A 16,938-nucleotide genomic window follows, 5' to 3' on the forward strand; every position below is an offset into this window, starting at 1 on the left:
TTGATGGGGTTTTTTTTTGTGTTCCAGTGAATTCCGGTGCGTTTTACCACATTCCAGTGCAGGAAAAATGCAGCATGCTCTACTTAACTTTTTTATTTTTTCACTGGAGCTGGAACTGACAAAGCTGGTGTGAACTATGTCACTGCCACTGGAAACCATATAACCTAATTTCCATGCGTTTCTTTTTTTTTTTTAAGCGGTCCGCTTTTAAGTTAAAAGTGGTCTCTGCGGTGGATTCACCGCAAGATCACTTTCATTGGTGGTGGGAGAGGCGCTCTCCGGTGCCCTCTGCCGCTTGCTGGAGCCACCGGCAGTGGTGGAGCCGATTGGATCCTGTCCCCTGCTTGGCATGGAGCATAGTGAGGGGAAGATGGGCCCCCACCCGGCTCCATACCATTTTTTTTTTTTTTTTTTTTTTTTTACACGTCGCATATGGATATTGTCTGGAGAGTAAAAGTTTGTCGCCATTCCACGAGTAGGCACAATTTTGAAGCGTGACATTTTGGGTATCCATTTACTTGGTGTAACCTCATCTTTCACCAATATAAAAAAATTGGGCTAACTGTGTGTTTGTTTTGTTTCCTCAAAAAATGTGCTTGCAAGACCGCTGCGCAAATACGGTGTGACAGTCTTGCAACGACAGCCATTTTATTCTCATTATATATATTTTTTTCTAAGTAATTTTCTAACAAAAAAAATTGATTTTAACTTTTAAACAACTAGTTTAAAAAAAAATAGGCCCAGTCCTTAAACAGAAACAAAACACAATGGACTGCATGTGGTGTGCACTGGCCCTTATTCTTCTATCTCTGGCTGCTGTACGAGAGAATTATTGTTTTGTTTGACTAGTGTCAGTTTTACAGTGTAATCCTTTACTGGAAAATACCACTTCATTGTGTTTGCACCTTTTTTTTTTTTTTTTAATAGCTTCTCAATTTTCTTTCCTTCAAGGGAAATATGCCAACCAATGATGCTCAGATTAAACAGCACTTATCTAGTGGGAGAGGCTGCTTTAATAGTGATATTGTGGCACAGTACCAAAGCCAGTGTTTGGAGAGCTTGAGTGAGCAGAATATGAAGACCAAGAAGTCCGAAGGGTCAGCTCCTTGTGAGCTTGGTAAGTTTTAAAAAAAAATGTATTTATTTGATAGGTAATTTTAGGGCACAGGTTCGCTGCCATCAGATTCAGTAGCAAGTCAAATTTAGTTTCCTTTCAGCTACTTTTGAAGTTGCTTTGACTTGCTGAGTTGTTTCAGTTTATAATTTCCTTTCTCAAGGAGCTTCTTAAACTTATAGGCTTCTTTTCCATATTTTGAGTTGTGAGGGGGAATAAAACCTATGTATGTGTATCTATCTATCTATCTATCTATCTATCTATCTATCTATCTATCTATCTATCTATCTATTACATCATTCTGATGATTTATCAGCAAGCAGATCTGCAATGTACTTTTTATTTATTTATTTATTTTTTTAATCAATTGATCTTATTTAAACTTGAGCTCCAGGCACATTCATTTTCAAAGTTTTTTAGAGGTATTGATGAGCACCTACTGCTGCTGTTTACTAGTAAATATCCGTTAAAAGGTTAAATACTGTTAAAAAGTAAATATCTGATTACTTCAAAAAGCTTAAAAATTACTCCTTTCAGTTTCAGCCCCCTACTAAAAATCAGTGCTGTGTGTATAATGTACACCGGTGCTGGTTTCTTGTGTCTGCCCTCGTTTACATCCGGCCAGTCACAAAAAGTATGGCTGCTTGCCTCCTCACAGGCTGTGTGAATGGCCAGATGAGGGTGAAGAAGCTAAACAGCAGAGGTAAATGCTTATGCTTCCAAGGCTATGAGACCGATAGTGCAAAGAGTTCATTTCTTCGTTTTATGATAAAAGGAAGTTTCCATGGACTATAATCAGGCATTATATGGCTTAGAAATAATATGCATAAAGCCATATTCAGACTAAACTTGCATTGACCTGTCCTCCCATGTATTCCTTTTTTGTCAAAGCAGAACTGAAATATCATGATGCAAATATGGGCATTGGTAGTTCCTGGCTGTCATGCTCATCCTATAACTTCATTACTTACTGGGTCACTCACCTGAAACAAGCATGCAGGCAGTGAAATCAGAAGTTGGGAATTGCATGGTTGGCACGGGTCAGTAATTTATTAAGTAGGTAAAGCTTTGGAGAAACATGAATGAAATCTAAAAATGTTGGCAGAGAGGGCCTTCATATTTCTTATGCCCCTGATTCATGTAAACTAGTGCAGCGCAGAGCTTCAAGAGACAACTTGCTGTTTAAAAGCTTTGATGCACAACAGCCAAGGCACAAATTTACAATCTTTTAGCTATCAATTTATTTAGCATTTTTTTTTTTACTATAAAAAAAGTTAGAGTAAATATAACCGTACATTTAGACACTTATTCCCATGAAGATGTTTGTCTCCTGATGAGCATGTGATCATTCTTCTCTGTCTTTTTTGCCTTTTTTTTTTTCTCCAGTCTCTGATCCATAGACTTTTCAAATGTTCCTAATGCCATCTGTTAATTTTCTTCTTGGGATACAGATAGCTTTGCTGCCTTTTGATATAGCCTATTTCCAATGTATTTGCGTCCTTGTCCAACCTAGTAGAGTCAAAATTCAACCTAGTAGACAAGCCACTTTGGTATGCTTTAGAGCCCATTCACACCTGAGCGTTTTGTAGCTTGAAGCCTCAAGCTACAAAACGCTTGAGGGGAAAAATTCCATTATTCTCTATGGAGATGGTTCACATCTGCACTCTAAGTCACCTGAAGCCCTACGCTTGAAGCTCAAACAAGTTCTGGACCCTTTTTTGTTTTTGGAGCAGGAAGCAGATGACAAAATCTAACAACATAGCAACAAATGATGAAAGAGATGATCATTTTTCCTATTAGCTAATAAAATAAATGCCAAAGCTCAAACGCCGGACAACGCTGCATGAAAACACGCAAATATGCCCGAAAAAACGTGCAACAAAATGCCGGAAAAACGCTCAAACGCTACACTCAGGTGTGAATGGGGCCTTAGAAGGCCAGTGTGTTGGAGAACATTGGTAGACTTGTCTCAGCTCCCATAATGTTCTTTAATCCATCCTTACTTTGCTTGTAATTAGGAAATCATTACAAAGGAAAACATGTAGTACACCACTGCTGACTGTTCTTTTAAAAAATACTACTTGTGTGTTTGTCATGCTAATGACCTTACATAGTTACATAGTAGGTGAGGTTGAAAAAAGACACAAGTCCATCAAGTCCAACCTATGTGTGTGATTATGTGTCAGTATTACATTACATATCCCTATATGTTGCGGTCATTCGGGTGATTATCTAATAGTTTCTTGAAGCTATCAATGCTCCCCGCTGAGACCACCGCCTGTGGAAGGGAATTCCACATCCTTGCCGCTCTTACAGTAAAGAACCCTCTACGTAGTTTAAGGTTAAACCTCTTTTTTTCTAATTGTAATGAGTGGCCACGAGTCTTATTAAACTCTCTTCTGCGAAAAAGTTTTATCCCTATTGTGGGGTCACCAGTACAGTATTTATAAATTGAAATCCTATCCCCTCTCAAGCGTCTCCTCTCCAGAGAGAATAAGTTCAGCGCTCGCAACCTTTCCTCATAACTAAGATCCTCCAGACCTTAGCTTTGTTGCCCTTCTTTGTACTTGCTCCATTTCCAGTACATCCCTCCTGAGGACTGGTGCCCAGAACTGGACAGCATACTCCAGGTGCGGCCGGACCAGAGTCTTGTAGAGCGGGAGAATTATCGTTTTATCTCTGGAGTTGATCCCCCTTTTAATGCATGCCAATATTCTGTTTGCTTTATTAGCAGCAGCTTGGCATTGCATGCCATCATCTACTAGGACCCCCAGGTCCTTTTCCATCCTAGATTCCCCCAGAGGTTCTCCCCCCAGTGTATAGATTGCATTCATATTTTTGCCACCCAAATGCATTATTTTACATTTTTCTACATTGAACCTCATTTGCCATGTAGTCGCCCACCCCATTAATTTGTTCAGGTCTTTTTGCAAGGTTTCCACATCCTGCGGAGAAGTTATTGCCCTGCTTAGCTTAGTATCATCTGCAAATACAGAGATTGAACTGTTTATCCCATCCTCCAGGTCGTTTATAAACAAATTAAATAGGATTGGTCCCAGCACAGAACCCTGGGGAACCCCACTACCCACCCCTGACCATTCTGAGTACTCCCCATTTATCACCACCCTCTGAACACGCCCTTGTAGTCAGTTTTCAATCCATGTACTCACCCTATGGTCCATGCCAACGGACCTTATTTTGTACAGTAAACGTTTATGGGGAACTGTGTCAAATGCTTTTGCAAAATCCAGATACACCACGTCTACGGGCCTTCCTTTATCTAGATGGCAACTCACCTCCTCATAGAAGGTTAATAGATTGGTTTGGCAAGAACGATTCTTCATGAACCCATGCTGATTACTGCTAATGATATTGTTCTTATTACTAAAATTCTTGTATATAGTCCCTTATCATCCCCTCCAAGAGTTTACATACTATTGATGTTAGGCTAACTGGTCTGTAATTCCCAGGGATGTTTTTTGGGCCCTTTTTAAATATTGGTGCTACATTGGCTTTTCTCCAATCAGCTGGTACCATTCCAGTCAATAGACTGTCTGTAAAAATTAGGAACAACGGTCTGGCAATCACCTGACTGAGTTCCCTAAGAACCCTCGAATGCGAGCCATCTGGTCCCGGTGATTTATTAATGTTAAGTTTCTCAAGTCTAATTTTAATTCCGTCCTCTGTTAACCATGGAGGTGCTTCCTGTGTTGTGTCCTGAGGATAAACACTGCAGTTTTGGTTACTGAAGCCCCCCGATTCACTCGTGAAGACTGAGGAGAAGAATAAATTCAATACCTTTGCCATCTCCCCATCCTTTGTAACCAGATGTCCTTCCTCATTCTTTATGGGGCCAATATGGTCTGTCCTCCCTTTTTTACTGTTTACATACTTAAAGAATTTCTTGGGATTTTTTTTGCTCTCCTCCGTTATGTGTCTTTCATGTTCTATCTTAGCCGTCCTAATTGCACCCTTACATTTCTTATTGCATTCTTTATAAAGTCTGAATGCTGAGGATGATCCCTCAACCTTGTATTTTTTTGAAGGCCTTCTCCTTTGCTTTTATATGCGTTTTTACATTGGAGTTAAGCCATCCAGGATTTTTGTTCGCTCTTTTAAATTTATTACCCAATGGGATACATTGGCTAATGCCCTTATTTAATATGCTCTTAAAGCAAACCCATCTCTCCTCCGTATTCTTTGTTCCTAATATTTTATCCCAATTTATGCCTTTTAGCAAGGTTTGTAGTTTAGGGAAGTTGGCTCTTTTGAAATTCAGTGTCTTTGTGTTCCCTTCATGTTTCCTATTTGTGTGATTTATACTGAAACTAATTGACCTGTGATCGCTGTTACCTAAATTGCTCCGTATTTCCACATCTGTGATCAGGTCTGTATTGTTGGTAATCAGTAGATCCAGTAATGTTTTATTTCTAGTTGGTGCGTCTACCATCTGACCCATAAAATTGTCCTGCAAGACATTAAGGAACTGGCGAGCCTTAAATGAATGCGCGGTTCCCTCCGCCCAGTCCTATGTCTGGATAATTAAAATCCCCCATTATGATAACACTTCCCATCCTTGCTGCTAATCCAGTTTGTGATAGGAGATCCGTCTCCACTTCCTCCCTCAGGTTAGGGGGCCTATAGCATACTCCCAGTATTATTTTCCTCTTAGCTTCATCCCTTTTGGAGCTCTACCCATAAGGATTCCACCTCCTCTCTAGCTCCCTTAGTGATGTCATCTCTCACATTCGCTTGTACATTATTCTTGATATATAGGCATACCCCTCCCCCTTTTTTACCCTCTCCTATCCTTGTGGTATAGGGTATACCCTTGAATGTTTGCCAGCCAATCATGAGAGCTGTTGAACCAGTTCTCTGAAATTCCCACAAAATCCAAATCCTCCTTGTACAACAGTATCTCTAGTTCACCCATCTTGTCCGCCATGCTCCTGGCATTGGTGAACATGCCACATAGTTTAGACCGGTCGCATATTGTCCTCGTATTGGGTGTTTCAAGATTGCAACTAGGACTTGCTACTATACTCGCCTTGTGTTTTTGTGCTTTGGTTAACCTACCACTAATGCCCCCAATACTACCCTCTGGAATATCTTCCGCGCTGGCTATCACTGTCTCTGGACCCTCCCCCCCATCGCCTAGTTTAAAAACCCCTCTAACTTTTTGGCCATCTTCATTCCCAGCAGATCTGCACCCTCCTCATTTAGGTGCAGTCCGTCCCTTCTATAGTACCGGTTACCGACTGAGAAGTCGGCCCAGTCCTCCAGGAACCCAAACCCCTCCTTACTACACCAGCTCTTCAGCCACTTGTTTACTTCCCTAATCTCCCTCTGCCTTTCTGGTGTGGCTCGATGTACCGGTAGTATTCCTGAGAACACTACCTTGGAGGTCCTTTTCCTCAATTTAGCACCTAAGTCCCTAAAATCGTTCTTTAGGACACTCCATCTGCCTCTGACTTTGTCATTGGTGCCAACGTGCACCATGACAGCCGGGTCTTCCCCAGCCCCTCCCAGTAATCTGTCCACAAGATCCGTGATGTGCCGAACCCGAGCGCCCGGTAGACAACATACTGTTCGGCGCTTCAGGTCTTGGTTACAGATTGCCCTCTCTGTCCTTCTAAGAATTGAGTCCCCTACCACCAGAATCTGTCTTTCCTTTCCCTTTGCTGCCCCCCACTCTCACTGGAGGAGTTCTTCCCTGGCAGCTAGGAGAGTCCCTCATCTCCAGCAGTGCTGGTCCCTGACTGGTTTCACCAATGTCACTCAATGGAGCGTACTTATTGGGATGCTCCAGTCCTGGATCGGCCTCTCTGGCACTTCCCCCTCTACCCCTCCTGACTGTCACCCATCTACTCTTTGCTAGTACCTGCACCTCTTTGTCTCCACCCGCCTCTGTGCTGACCCCTGCCGGCACCTGCCGTGTACGTTCCTGGCTCACCTTTAGTATGGAGGGACTTCTCAGTGCTGACAGTTGCTTCCCCAGATTCAGAACCTGGGCTTCCAGGGAAACAATGTGCTTACATTTTGCACAGCAGTATTCGCCCTCGATCGGATGATCAAGGAACGCATACATGCTGCAAGATGTACAAAAAGTCGCCTCTCCACACCCGCCGGGCATCGTACCTATTAAATTTAGTGAGGGTTTGGGGATTTTACCCTGTCCAAATTACCTAACAGCTAGCTTCCTGGCACTAATACTCAAGACAATACACAGGTACACAACAAGACAATGCACAGGTACTCACAGACCTACGTGCAATCGCAAAACAGCCGCAGACCTACGTGCACTCGCAATACTCAAGTATACAGTGCACAATACACAAGTACTAATGATCCACACACACTACTCAGACAACACTCAGATACTCACACTACACAGGTACTATGACCCCTGTTATAACCTCCTGTTTTAAACTCTGCTTTTTAACTCCCACTTATACCAGCTCCACTTACACCGAGTTCCACAGCCTCAGACTGAGCACGCTCAGACTGAGTCCTACACCCAGTTAAATAGGCACCTGTGAGCAATTAACCACACCCCTTAATTGATAGACTGAAGGAACCAGAGAAAAAAAAAAAAAATAAGCTATTTAAAAAGTGACAGAAAAAGGCAAATGAAAAACTAAAAGGAAAAGCCCCAAAAAAACCTTGCTTCAGCACATTGAGCCACTCAACAGAAAAATATATATTTCTGATTACACTCTGCTTTTCTTAATCAGCATGCTTGTTCTGAATCAATAACATACCTGATCCCATTATACATGGTCTTCTGTAAATTTCTCAGTACAGGTTCCCTTTAATTACCTAGACACTGCAACCGTTACATACTTTGGCTTTCAGCATAATGCTGACCTGGTAGCTGTGCCAATAGATAACAATTAATGGCAAATTCAGTGAATGAAATGTCCAACCTGACATGATTATCTTGAACAAACATTTGTCTTTTGTGGTATGTCAAAATTGTTTTTCTCTTTCCCATCAAACCTTAAAGTGTAAATTCACGTTTACAACTCAAAATATAAATAGTTCAAATTATCATACTTGTTATTAAATTACCATACTTATTATTAAATTATCATACTTGTCTCAATTGGTCATGTACTTAAATGCTATTATATCATATCCTTGAATATTTCTAAATGACATATTAATACCTTTTATTGACTTTCTTATCAAAGAACATTTGTGTTTAGTGTAACAACACAAAACAAAAAAAAGCAAGAATTTGCGCACTAAAGTAGTGTTTTTTTTTTTTTTAAAGTGGTTAATGCATGCTCTGCCTTTTATGGTAGAAGCTTTCCGATATCTACCCCCCCAAAACACATACCTGAGTCCTCTCTTATTCCAGCACTGTGCCTGGCTGCAAAAGTTCTGCTCTCTCATTGTAGTCTCACAGAAGCCTCTGAGAGCAGCCGGATCCATTGACACCTGCTGTTGTCAGTCAAATCCTGTGAGGAGAGACTGGGGAGCATGACCACATTGTGCTATGTGTGTCTATGGATGCTCACAGCCCAGCTTGGGAGTCCACTCATATTGGTACCCTCTCAGTACCAGGTTTACTGAGGGGGCACTTGGATGGAGGAGTAGAAAGTGTTGAGGGACTCCAGAAGAGGAGGAAAGTGGCCACTCTGTGCAATACCATTACACAGTGCAAATAAGTGAATAGTAATGAAAAATATCAAAAATATATTTTTGGTAGAAAACATGGGTAAAAGCATGGCAAACTCTCACGAGAGTGAGAGAGCTGAGCATGATGTCATAAGCCTAGGCTTTTTACCAGACACGAAACAGGAAGTGGGCTGTATAAGGTATTTACTGGCAGAAAAGAAATGTTTTACTATCCAAAGTTAAAACAACAAGGGCAGAAGATTTAATAGATGGAAAGATGAAAAAAATACTGAAGTTCTGCTTTAACATTAAATTTGAATTTTAAAGCTTTTAATAAAGCTTCAGGACAGAAATGTAGCTATGTTCTTGCAATATTTCCCCTTAAAAATTATTACAGACACTGTTCAAAAGCAGGAAACACAATGGTCTGCATTTTTGAAGGGTTAGATTTAGCGCCATTCATAAAATAACCAAATTCAGAAAAAAGGATAAAGCAACCATATGAGCTTAATGAACATGGCAATTGCACAATGTGAATGCCAGGGTAAAAATTATGCCGTGTACACACGGGTGGACTTTTTGGCATTAAAGGTCTGACGGACTTTTGACGGACTTTCGAACGAACGGACTTACACACACGATCACATCAAAGTCCAACGGATTCATACGTGATGATGTACGACTGGACTAAAATAAGGAAGTTGATAGCCAGTAGCCAATAGCTGCCCTAGCGTCGGTTTCCGTCCGTCGGACTAGCATACAGCCGAACTGATTTTTCAACCAGACTCGAGTCCGTCGGAAAGATTTGAAACATGTTCCAAATCTAAAGTCCATCTGATTTTCGACTGAAAAAGTCCGCTGCAGGTCCGATGAAGCCCACACACGGTCGGCTTGTCCGACGGATTTGTCCCGTTGGACCAGTCCGGTCAAAAAGTCCGCCTGTGTGTACACGGCATTAGAAGCACTCAGCAGGCAGGCAGTGTCCTCTCACATAGTTTAAATTCAAAAGTTTTCTGGTAGTTTGGAGTATAGTTTTTAGTACTACTAATACTTTATTTATCAAACCAATCACCGGTTAGGTTTTGCAGGTATATATCATTACTTTGCCAAAATGTACATTTATAAATAGTAAACTAATATATATTTTTTTTTAATTCTTTGTAGAAGATGATTGTATGTTTTTAGGAAATATGCCAACTCAAACATGGTATATATTTGCTAAGTCCTACAAGAGCTGTTGAAATTCAATAAGGATTTGTAAGCAGTTTGAGATCACTCCTCAATTCATCTAATGAATGAATACTGAATTCCTTTCCTACATAAAATATGAATACCTTCAAAGTCCTTACTTGAAGATCCACTGCATTCCTATTGCTCCTTTCCTGTCCTGTCCCTACTTTAATAATACGATCTTTATAGTGGTATTCTGGAAGTTAGTGTAGCGCACCCCATGTAGGAGCCGCTATTGAACTAGGATCCCCACCCTGCACAGCCAGGCACACCAAATTTTCACAGGCTCCAAGAGTCCAGAAACAGTCCAGTGCTTGTTTTGTATTTTGGATAGAGAATAGGGGTATTAGGGGATGCCCGCTTTAGAGAACTCTTCAGGGACAACTTTACTATATACAGTCTATATACACTCCTCTGCTTCCTCCAGCACTCTTGCTTGCATAACCTCATTGGCACACTTGACAAAATTGATCCTGACACAGCACTCTGTCAGATATAGAAGCAACGGCCTGTTATAGGCAGAGACCCCAGGCCCCTTTTTAAATGTGTACACCTCCTCTTCAGGCACTTCCAGCCCACCTGGCTGCAGCTGCTACTCTCCTTAGTCCTCCCAGACTGACCCACATTCTTCCCAGACTGTACACTCACCAGCCCACCCGGCTGTCTTCTCCTGGAGAACTCCTGGACTGCTGACTCTCTCCCGCTGTCCTCACGCCTGCTCCCGTGCATCCAGGACAGGATTCCTTCATGTGTTTTAAAAGGATCCATCCAGCACCCGAGCTCCAGGCCCGGGGTCAACCCCCTAGAAAAAAGCCTTTGGAATACAGAGTAAAAATAAATATCAACAAACTGTTTTAAATCATTTTACAAATCTATATTTGAATTCAAATCTTTTTTTATTTTTTGACAATGACATGGTGTGGGCAGATTTCTGCCATTTACAGAAATGGGTTGGAGGAATTCGCACTCCTCCAACCCATGTATTAGAATACTAGGGAGGTGAAGCCTCCTCTAATCTACATGTAATATCTCACCCCAAATGTGTTTAGGAGGGGAGTGAGCTGTCATTTACCACTGTGTATACGCCCACATGTGACTCTATAGTCACATGGGCTGCTCAGATGTGATAGGGAGGAAATGCTCAGCGCAGAAACTCACTGAAAACTGAGCATGTGCAGAGTTGCCACTACAGCTGCAAAATCCCTAGCTGAATTGGGGACATGAACAGAAGTGGGAGATGGAGAGCAGAAGGATTAAGCAGTTTGATTTTCTGTATTCTGCAAAAAAAAACCTCATAGTGACTGAGTGTGAACAGCATGTAATACAGTATTTGATAGTAGTTTTTTTTTATGATGTGGGTTTAGTGACACTTTAAAATGTGTGTGTATTGTAAAACTTTTTTGGTTTAGATAACCAAAAAATATCCTTCCTTTTTTTTTTTTTTTTTTTTTTTTTTTTTTTTTTTTTTTTTTTTGTATTTCTGCATCCCACTGAAACATTTCTCTTCACTTCCTGTCTTGGAGACACAATAGGAAGTGAAAGGAAATCTCTTGCAAGTGAGATGAACCTCTCCTCCTAGACAGGTGCTACCACACCAGGTGTCTCTATTGGAAGAATAACGCTTACCTCCACATTTTGGATTTCCCATCACTTTTACTAATCAGCAGGACAAATGGAAAAGAATCTGTCTAGCAAGAACAGTAAGGGCCAGTTCACACCACATGCAGTCCAGTGTGTTTTTGTTCTCCATTAAAAATGCATGCAATGTAGGTTATATGGTTTCCAATGGTATAGTTCACACCATTGCAGTCAATTCCAAGGCTTTCTGAGTTCCAGAAAAAAAGTATAACATGCTGCATTTTTCCTGTACTGGAATGCAGTAAAACGTACCAAAAATGCACTGGACCCTAGTATAGAGAAAAACAAAGCACCTGGAATGTATCCAGAAACTCCCCAAAAAGACACTGGAATGCAACAAAAACGCACTGGACCCTAGTATAGTGGAAAGGGGACCATAAAAAAGAAGAAAAAAAGCACCTGGAATGTATCCGGAAACTCACCAAAAAGGCGTTAAAAACGTGCATGCAAAAACGTATCCAGAACGGATCTGGAGTGCATTTTTGTTGTGTGAACCGGACAGAATACAAATTTAACATGGGTGGTAAGCATTCCATAAGCTATCCAAAACTATCTTAAATAGAGTCTTGAATAGAGTCTTGACTATACATACTCTTTAAACCATTCTCTTGCTTTTCCACTAGACTAGACAATAGGAGTGAATACAACCTTATGATCAAACTGAATCTAAACAGAAATAAAATATTTACATATGATTTGTACATTTAAACATGACAAGGTGTTTTGGTTATACAAGGCTTGTATGTTCTCTTCCTGGAAAATAGCATGCATTTCCATTTCCAGACATACAGGTCGTTTCACTTCCATATTCTATCACACTATAATTTTTCTTTGAAAAGTACAATTCACATAAGTATCAGTAAGGTGTGCAATGCATTATTTTTCACATGAAGTAGTCCTATAACACTAAAAGCCTTTATTCCTTGTCAATTGTTATTGTATGGTCTCTTCAAATGGCTTGGTTTGATAATCTTCTCAGTAGACACCCCACTCAAAATCGGTTATGTTAGCATGAAGATAGCAGCATTTTAGGGAGCTATAATCCACGCTGTAATCTTTGATTTTAATTTTACACTTTAAAATATTGCAAAAATAAAACGTATACAGTAAATCAAGCTGATCTCTGAAATAAAAACGTCTGTGAATTGAAAGATTTTGATTGTTTAAAGCAGGGTAATGAAAATGCCATGTGTTAGGCTGGCCATAAATGGAGCGAATTTCTTTCCTGCAACCACAGTCTGTTGATGCGGGAATCCCTCCTGCCGGACTATTGTCTTCTCTTGGCAAGAGATTCCAGCAGGCTGGTTGTACCCAAGTTGACCAATCATTTTGGTATTGTACATTCAGCCTGCCCATTAGGCAGGCCATAGATGATTTTGTTTTTCTTCCCTGAAACCCCATCAACACAGTCAGCAGAGCTATTGTGTTCTCCCGGTGAGGGGTGTAGGGAGCTGTCCCTGCCAGGAGAACACAGTGATTATTGCTGGCGGCTATAGCTGCTGGAAATAATTGCATGAAAAAAATCTGACATGCTGGTTGCGCCCAAGTCGATCAATCGACTTTGGTACAATCAGCCCTCCCATAGATGGTTTGAATCTCGGCCAATCCATGTTGATCTGGCCGAGTTTCGAACCACCTATGGCCGGCTTTAGGCTTTACTGAATTAATCCTGCTGTATAACAAAATGCAATTCTGGGGAACAACTGAAATCCATCAATGGGCCAGTAATGCTATCCGGCATTTGCTGCAGCTATGTTTAATCCACTGCATTTACAAGCGCATCCTGTGTTCTAATTGGAAAAGAGACAGTACTTCCTAGACCAGTGGTTCTCAACTCCAGTCCTCAGGACCCCCTAACAGGCCAGGTTTGCAAGGTAACTGAAATACATCACAGGTGATATAATTTGCTGTTCAGTGATTGCAGTATTCTAGTCTGCATCTCCCCAAGGTAATACTTAAAATCTGGCCTGTTAGTGGGTCCTGAGGACAGGGGTTGAGAACCACTGTCCTAGACCTAAAATCTGTGCTGTAAAAAATTCCTCTTTCTGCATCACCAACCATATTAAAAAACTCCTAAGAACGCTGTGAATATGATTGGTGGCTGACCAACTGCTTAGTACTGGTCTTTGTATTACAAGTATGTGAGAGGCAGCAAGGATCCTGCAGTGTGTTCCAGCACTCCAAGCAGACGTGTTTCAGGATCATCAGGTTACCAAGAAAAAGGGAGAAGGATGGACTGTGCAGCAATAACCAAATAAACTGAAGCTCTAAGCAGGTAGGCTGTTTTCTTGTTTTATCTAATGGCTTAATATTTATTTGCATTGTTTCAATTTTGTATTGTACCTTCTCAGAAAGAAACAGTCTTACACAGGGTTTATGCAAGAATCTTAAGCAGGCCATAGAGCAGGGGTGTCCAATCGCTGGCCCGCGGTGCCCTCTGATGTAGCCCTCCACCACCTGCTCTGGGATGGCGGGTCGGCAAGCCCAGATCGCGGGTTTCCGACCCGCCATTCCCAAGCATCAGTGTCAAGAATGGAGCTGGAACTAGAGGAAATAGAGCCGATGCTTCCTGTATAGTTCCGGCTCCTGTCACAGGTGGAGTGATGCCGAATGTACTCCGCCTATGACAGGAGTGATACATGAAGCATCGTCTATGCTCTCTACTGCAGCTGCATGCTTCCTCTAGTGCCAGCTCCTGTCACACTGATGCTCGGGGATGGTGGGTTGGGAACCCGCGAGCAGGACCCACTAGCAGCAGCAGCCAGTAGTACCCACCAGCCGTATCAGCCTGGGGGACAGCAGCAGCCAGCGATACCTGCAGGAATCCTGAGCAAGAAATGAAGATGAGGTACAGGTAAACCGCAGTGCATGAGTGTAAAAGCAGCCTTAGGCCCCTCTCACACGATTGGTCCGATCGGGTCCACCTGTCTGTCTTTCAGGTGGACACAATCGGACCCTCCATTCACCACTATAGAACAGCAGATATAAATGGACTTGAGTCCGTTTACATCTGCCTAACTCCAATTCGATCCCCTAAAAAAACAGAAGGGGATCCGTCCCCTTCTGTCTGATCGGATTGGAGGGCCCATAGAGTAGAGCGGGCTGTGTCCGTGTTTGCGCTGCATATGCAGAGTGGACACGGACCTGTCATCTGCCCGCTCCGCTCATTGTGGCCCGCGCCTGGTTACCAAGTTGCTAAAGTGGCCCTCTGTCCTCAAAAGGTTGGGCAGCCCTGCCATAGAGGGTGCAAATTTCTTTCACAATTTACAGGTTTGGCTATATATAAAAATTAGGGATGAGCCGAACACCCCCCTGTTCGGTTCGCACCAGAACATGCGAACAGGAAAAAAATTTGTTCGAACACGCGAACACCGTTAAAGTCTATGGGACACGAACATGAATAATCAAAAGTGCTAATTTTAAAGGCTAATATGCAAGTTATTGTCAATAAAAGTGTTTGGGGACCTGGGTCCTGCCCCAGGGGACATGGATCAATGCAAAAAAAAGTTTTAAAAACGGCCGTTTTTTCAGGAGCAGTGATTTTAATAATGCTTAAAGTCAAACAATAAAAGTGTAATATCCCTTTAAATTTCATACCTGGGGGGTGTCTATAGTATGCCTGTAAAGGGGCGCATGTTTCCCGTGTTTAGAACAGTCTGACAGCAAAATGACATTTTGAAGGAAAAAACTCATTTAAAACTACCGCGGCTATTGCATTGCCGACAATACACATAGAAGTTCATTGATAAAAACGGCATGGGAATTCCCCACAGGGCAACCCCGAACCAAAATTAAAAAAAAAAAATGATGTGGGAGTCCCCCTAAATTCCATACAAGGCCCTTCAGGTCTGGTATGGATATTAAGGGGAACCCCAGCCAAAATTTAAAAAAAAAATTGACGTGGGGTTCCCCCTAAATTCCATACCAGACCCTTCAGGTCTGGTATGGATTTTAAGGGGAACCCCGCGCCAAAAAAAAAAAAAAAAAACGGCGTGGGGTCCCCCTAAAAATCCATACCAGACCCTTATCCGAGCACGCAACCTGGCAGGCCGCAGGAAAAGAGGGGGGGACGAGAGTGCGGCCCCCCCCCCCCTCCTGAACCGTACCAGGCCACATGCCCTCAACATTGGGAGGGTGCTTTGGGGTAGCCCCCCAAAGCACCTTGTCCCCATGTTGATGAAGACAAGGGCCTCATCCCCACAACCGTGGCCGGTGGTTGTGGGGGTCTGCGGGCGGGGGGCTTATCGGAATCTGGAAGCCCCCTTTAACAAGGGGACCCCCAGATCCCGGCCCCCCCCTGTGTGAAATGGTAAGGGGTTACTTACCCCTACCATTTCACTAAAAAACTGTCAAAAATGTTAAAAATGACAAGAGACAGTTTTTGACAATTCCTTTATTTAAATGCTTCTTCTTTCTTCCTTCATCTTCTTCTTCTTCTGGTTCTTCTGGCTCTTCTGGTTCTTCCTCCGGCGTTCTCGTCCAGCATCTCCTCCGCGGCGTCTTCTATCTTCTTCTCCTCGGGCCGCTCCGCACCCATGGCATGAGGGGGGAGGCTCCCGCTCTTCTCTTCATCTTCTTCTTCATCTTCATCTTCTTCTTCATCTTCTTCTTCTTCTTCTTCTTCTTCTCTTCTTCCTTCTTCTGTTCTTCATGTCTTCTCCGGGCCGCTCCGCAGCCATGCTGTGGCATGGAGGGAGGCTCCCGCTGTGTGACGGCGTCTCTTCGTCTGACGGTTCTTAAATAACGGGGGGCGGGGCCACCCGGTGACCCCGCCCCCCTCTGACGCACGGGACATGACGGGACTTCCCTGTGGCATTCCCCGTGACGTCACAGGGAAGTCCCGTCAATTCACCGTGCGTCAGAGGGGGGCGGGGTCACCGGATGGCCCCGCCCCCCGTTATTTAAGAACCGTCAGACGAAGAGACGCCGTCACACAGCGGGAGCCTCCCTCCATGCATGGATGCGGAGCGGCCCGCAGAAGAAATGAAGAAGGAAGAAGAGATGAAGAAGAGAAGAAGAAGAAGAAGAAGATGAAGAAGAAGATGAAGATGAAGAAGAAGATGAAGAGAAGAGCGGGAGCCTCCCCCCTCATGCCATGGGTGCGGAGCGGCCCGAGGAGAAGAAGATAGAAGACGCCGCGGAGGAGATGCTGGACGAGAACGCCGGAGGAAGAACCAGAAGAGCCAGAAGAACCAGAAGAAGAAGAAGATGAAGGAAGAAAGAAGAAGCATTTAAATAAAGGAATTGTCAAAAACTGTCTCTTGTCATTTTTAACATTTTTGACAGTTTTTTAGTGAAATGGTAGGGGTAAGTAACCCCTTACCATTTCACAC

At 42.8% G+C, this 16,938-nt stretch overlaps 1 protein-coding gene across 2 annotated transcripts in view; it reads left to right on the forward strand.

The window, feature by feature from the left end:
* The first annotated feature begins 924 nt into the window (after positions 1–924).
* The window catches only part of SLC11A2 (solute carrier family 11 member 2), a 176,636-nt gene continuing 160,622 nt past the window's right edge, over positions 925–16,938 (forward strand). For both annotated transcript variants that reach the window (XM_073613717.1, XM_073613718.1), the window contains exon 1: positions 925–1,117. In XM_073613717.1, coding sequence (XP_073469818.1) covers positions 958–1,117 — 160 coding nt within the window. In that variant the 5' untranslated portion in view covers positions 925–957. The remainder of the gene's footprint in view (positions 1,118–16,938) is intronic.

Source organism: Aquarana catesbeiana, linkage group LG02, assembly GCF_042186555.1.
Source record: "Aquarana catesbeiana isolate 2022-GZ linkage group LG02, ASM4218655v1, whole genome shotgun sequence".
Classification (NCBI taxonomy): domain Eukaryota; kingdom Metazoa; phylum Chordata; class Amphibia; order Anura; family Ranidae; genus Aquarana; species Aquarana catesbeiana.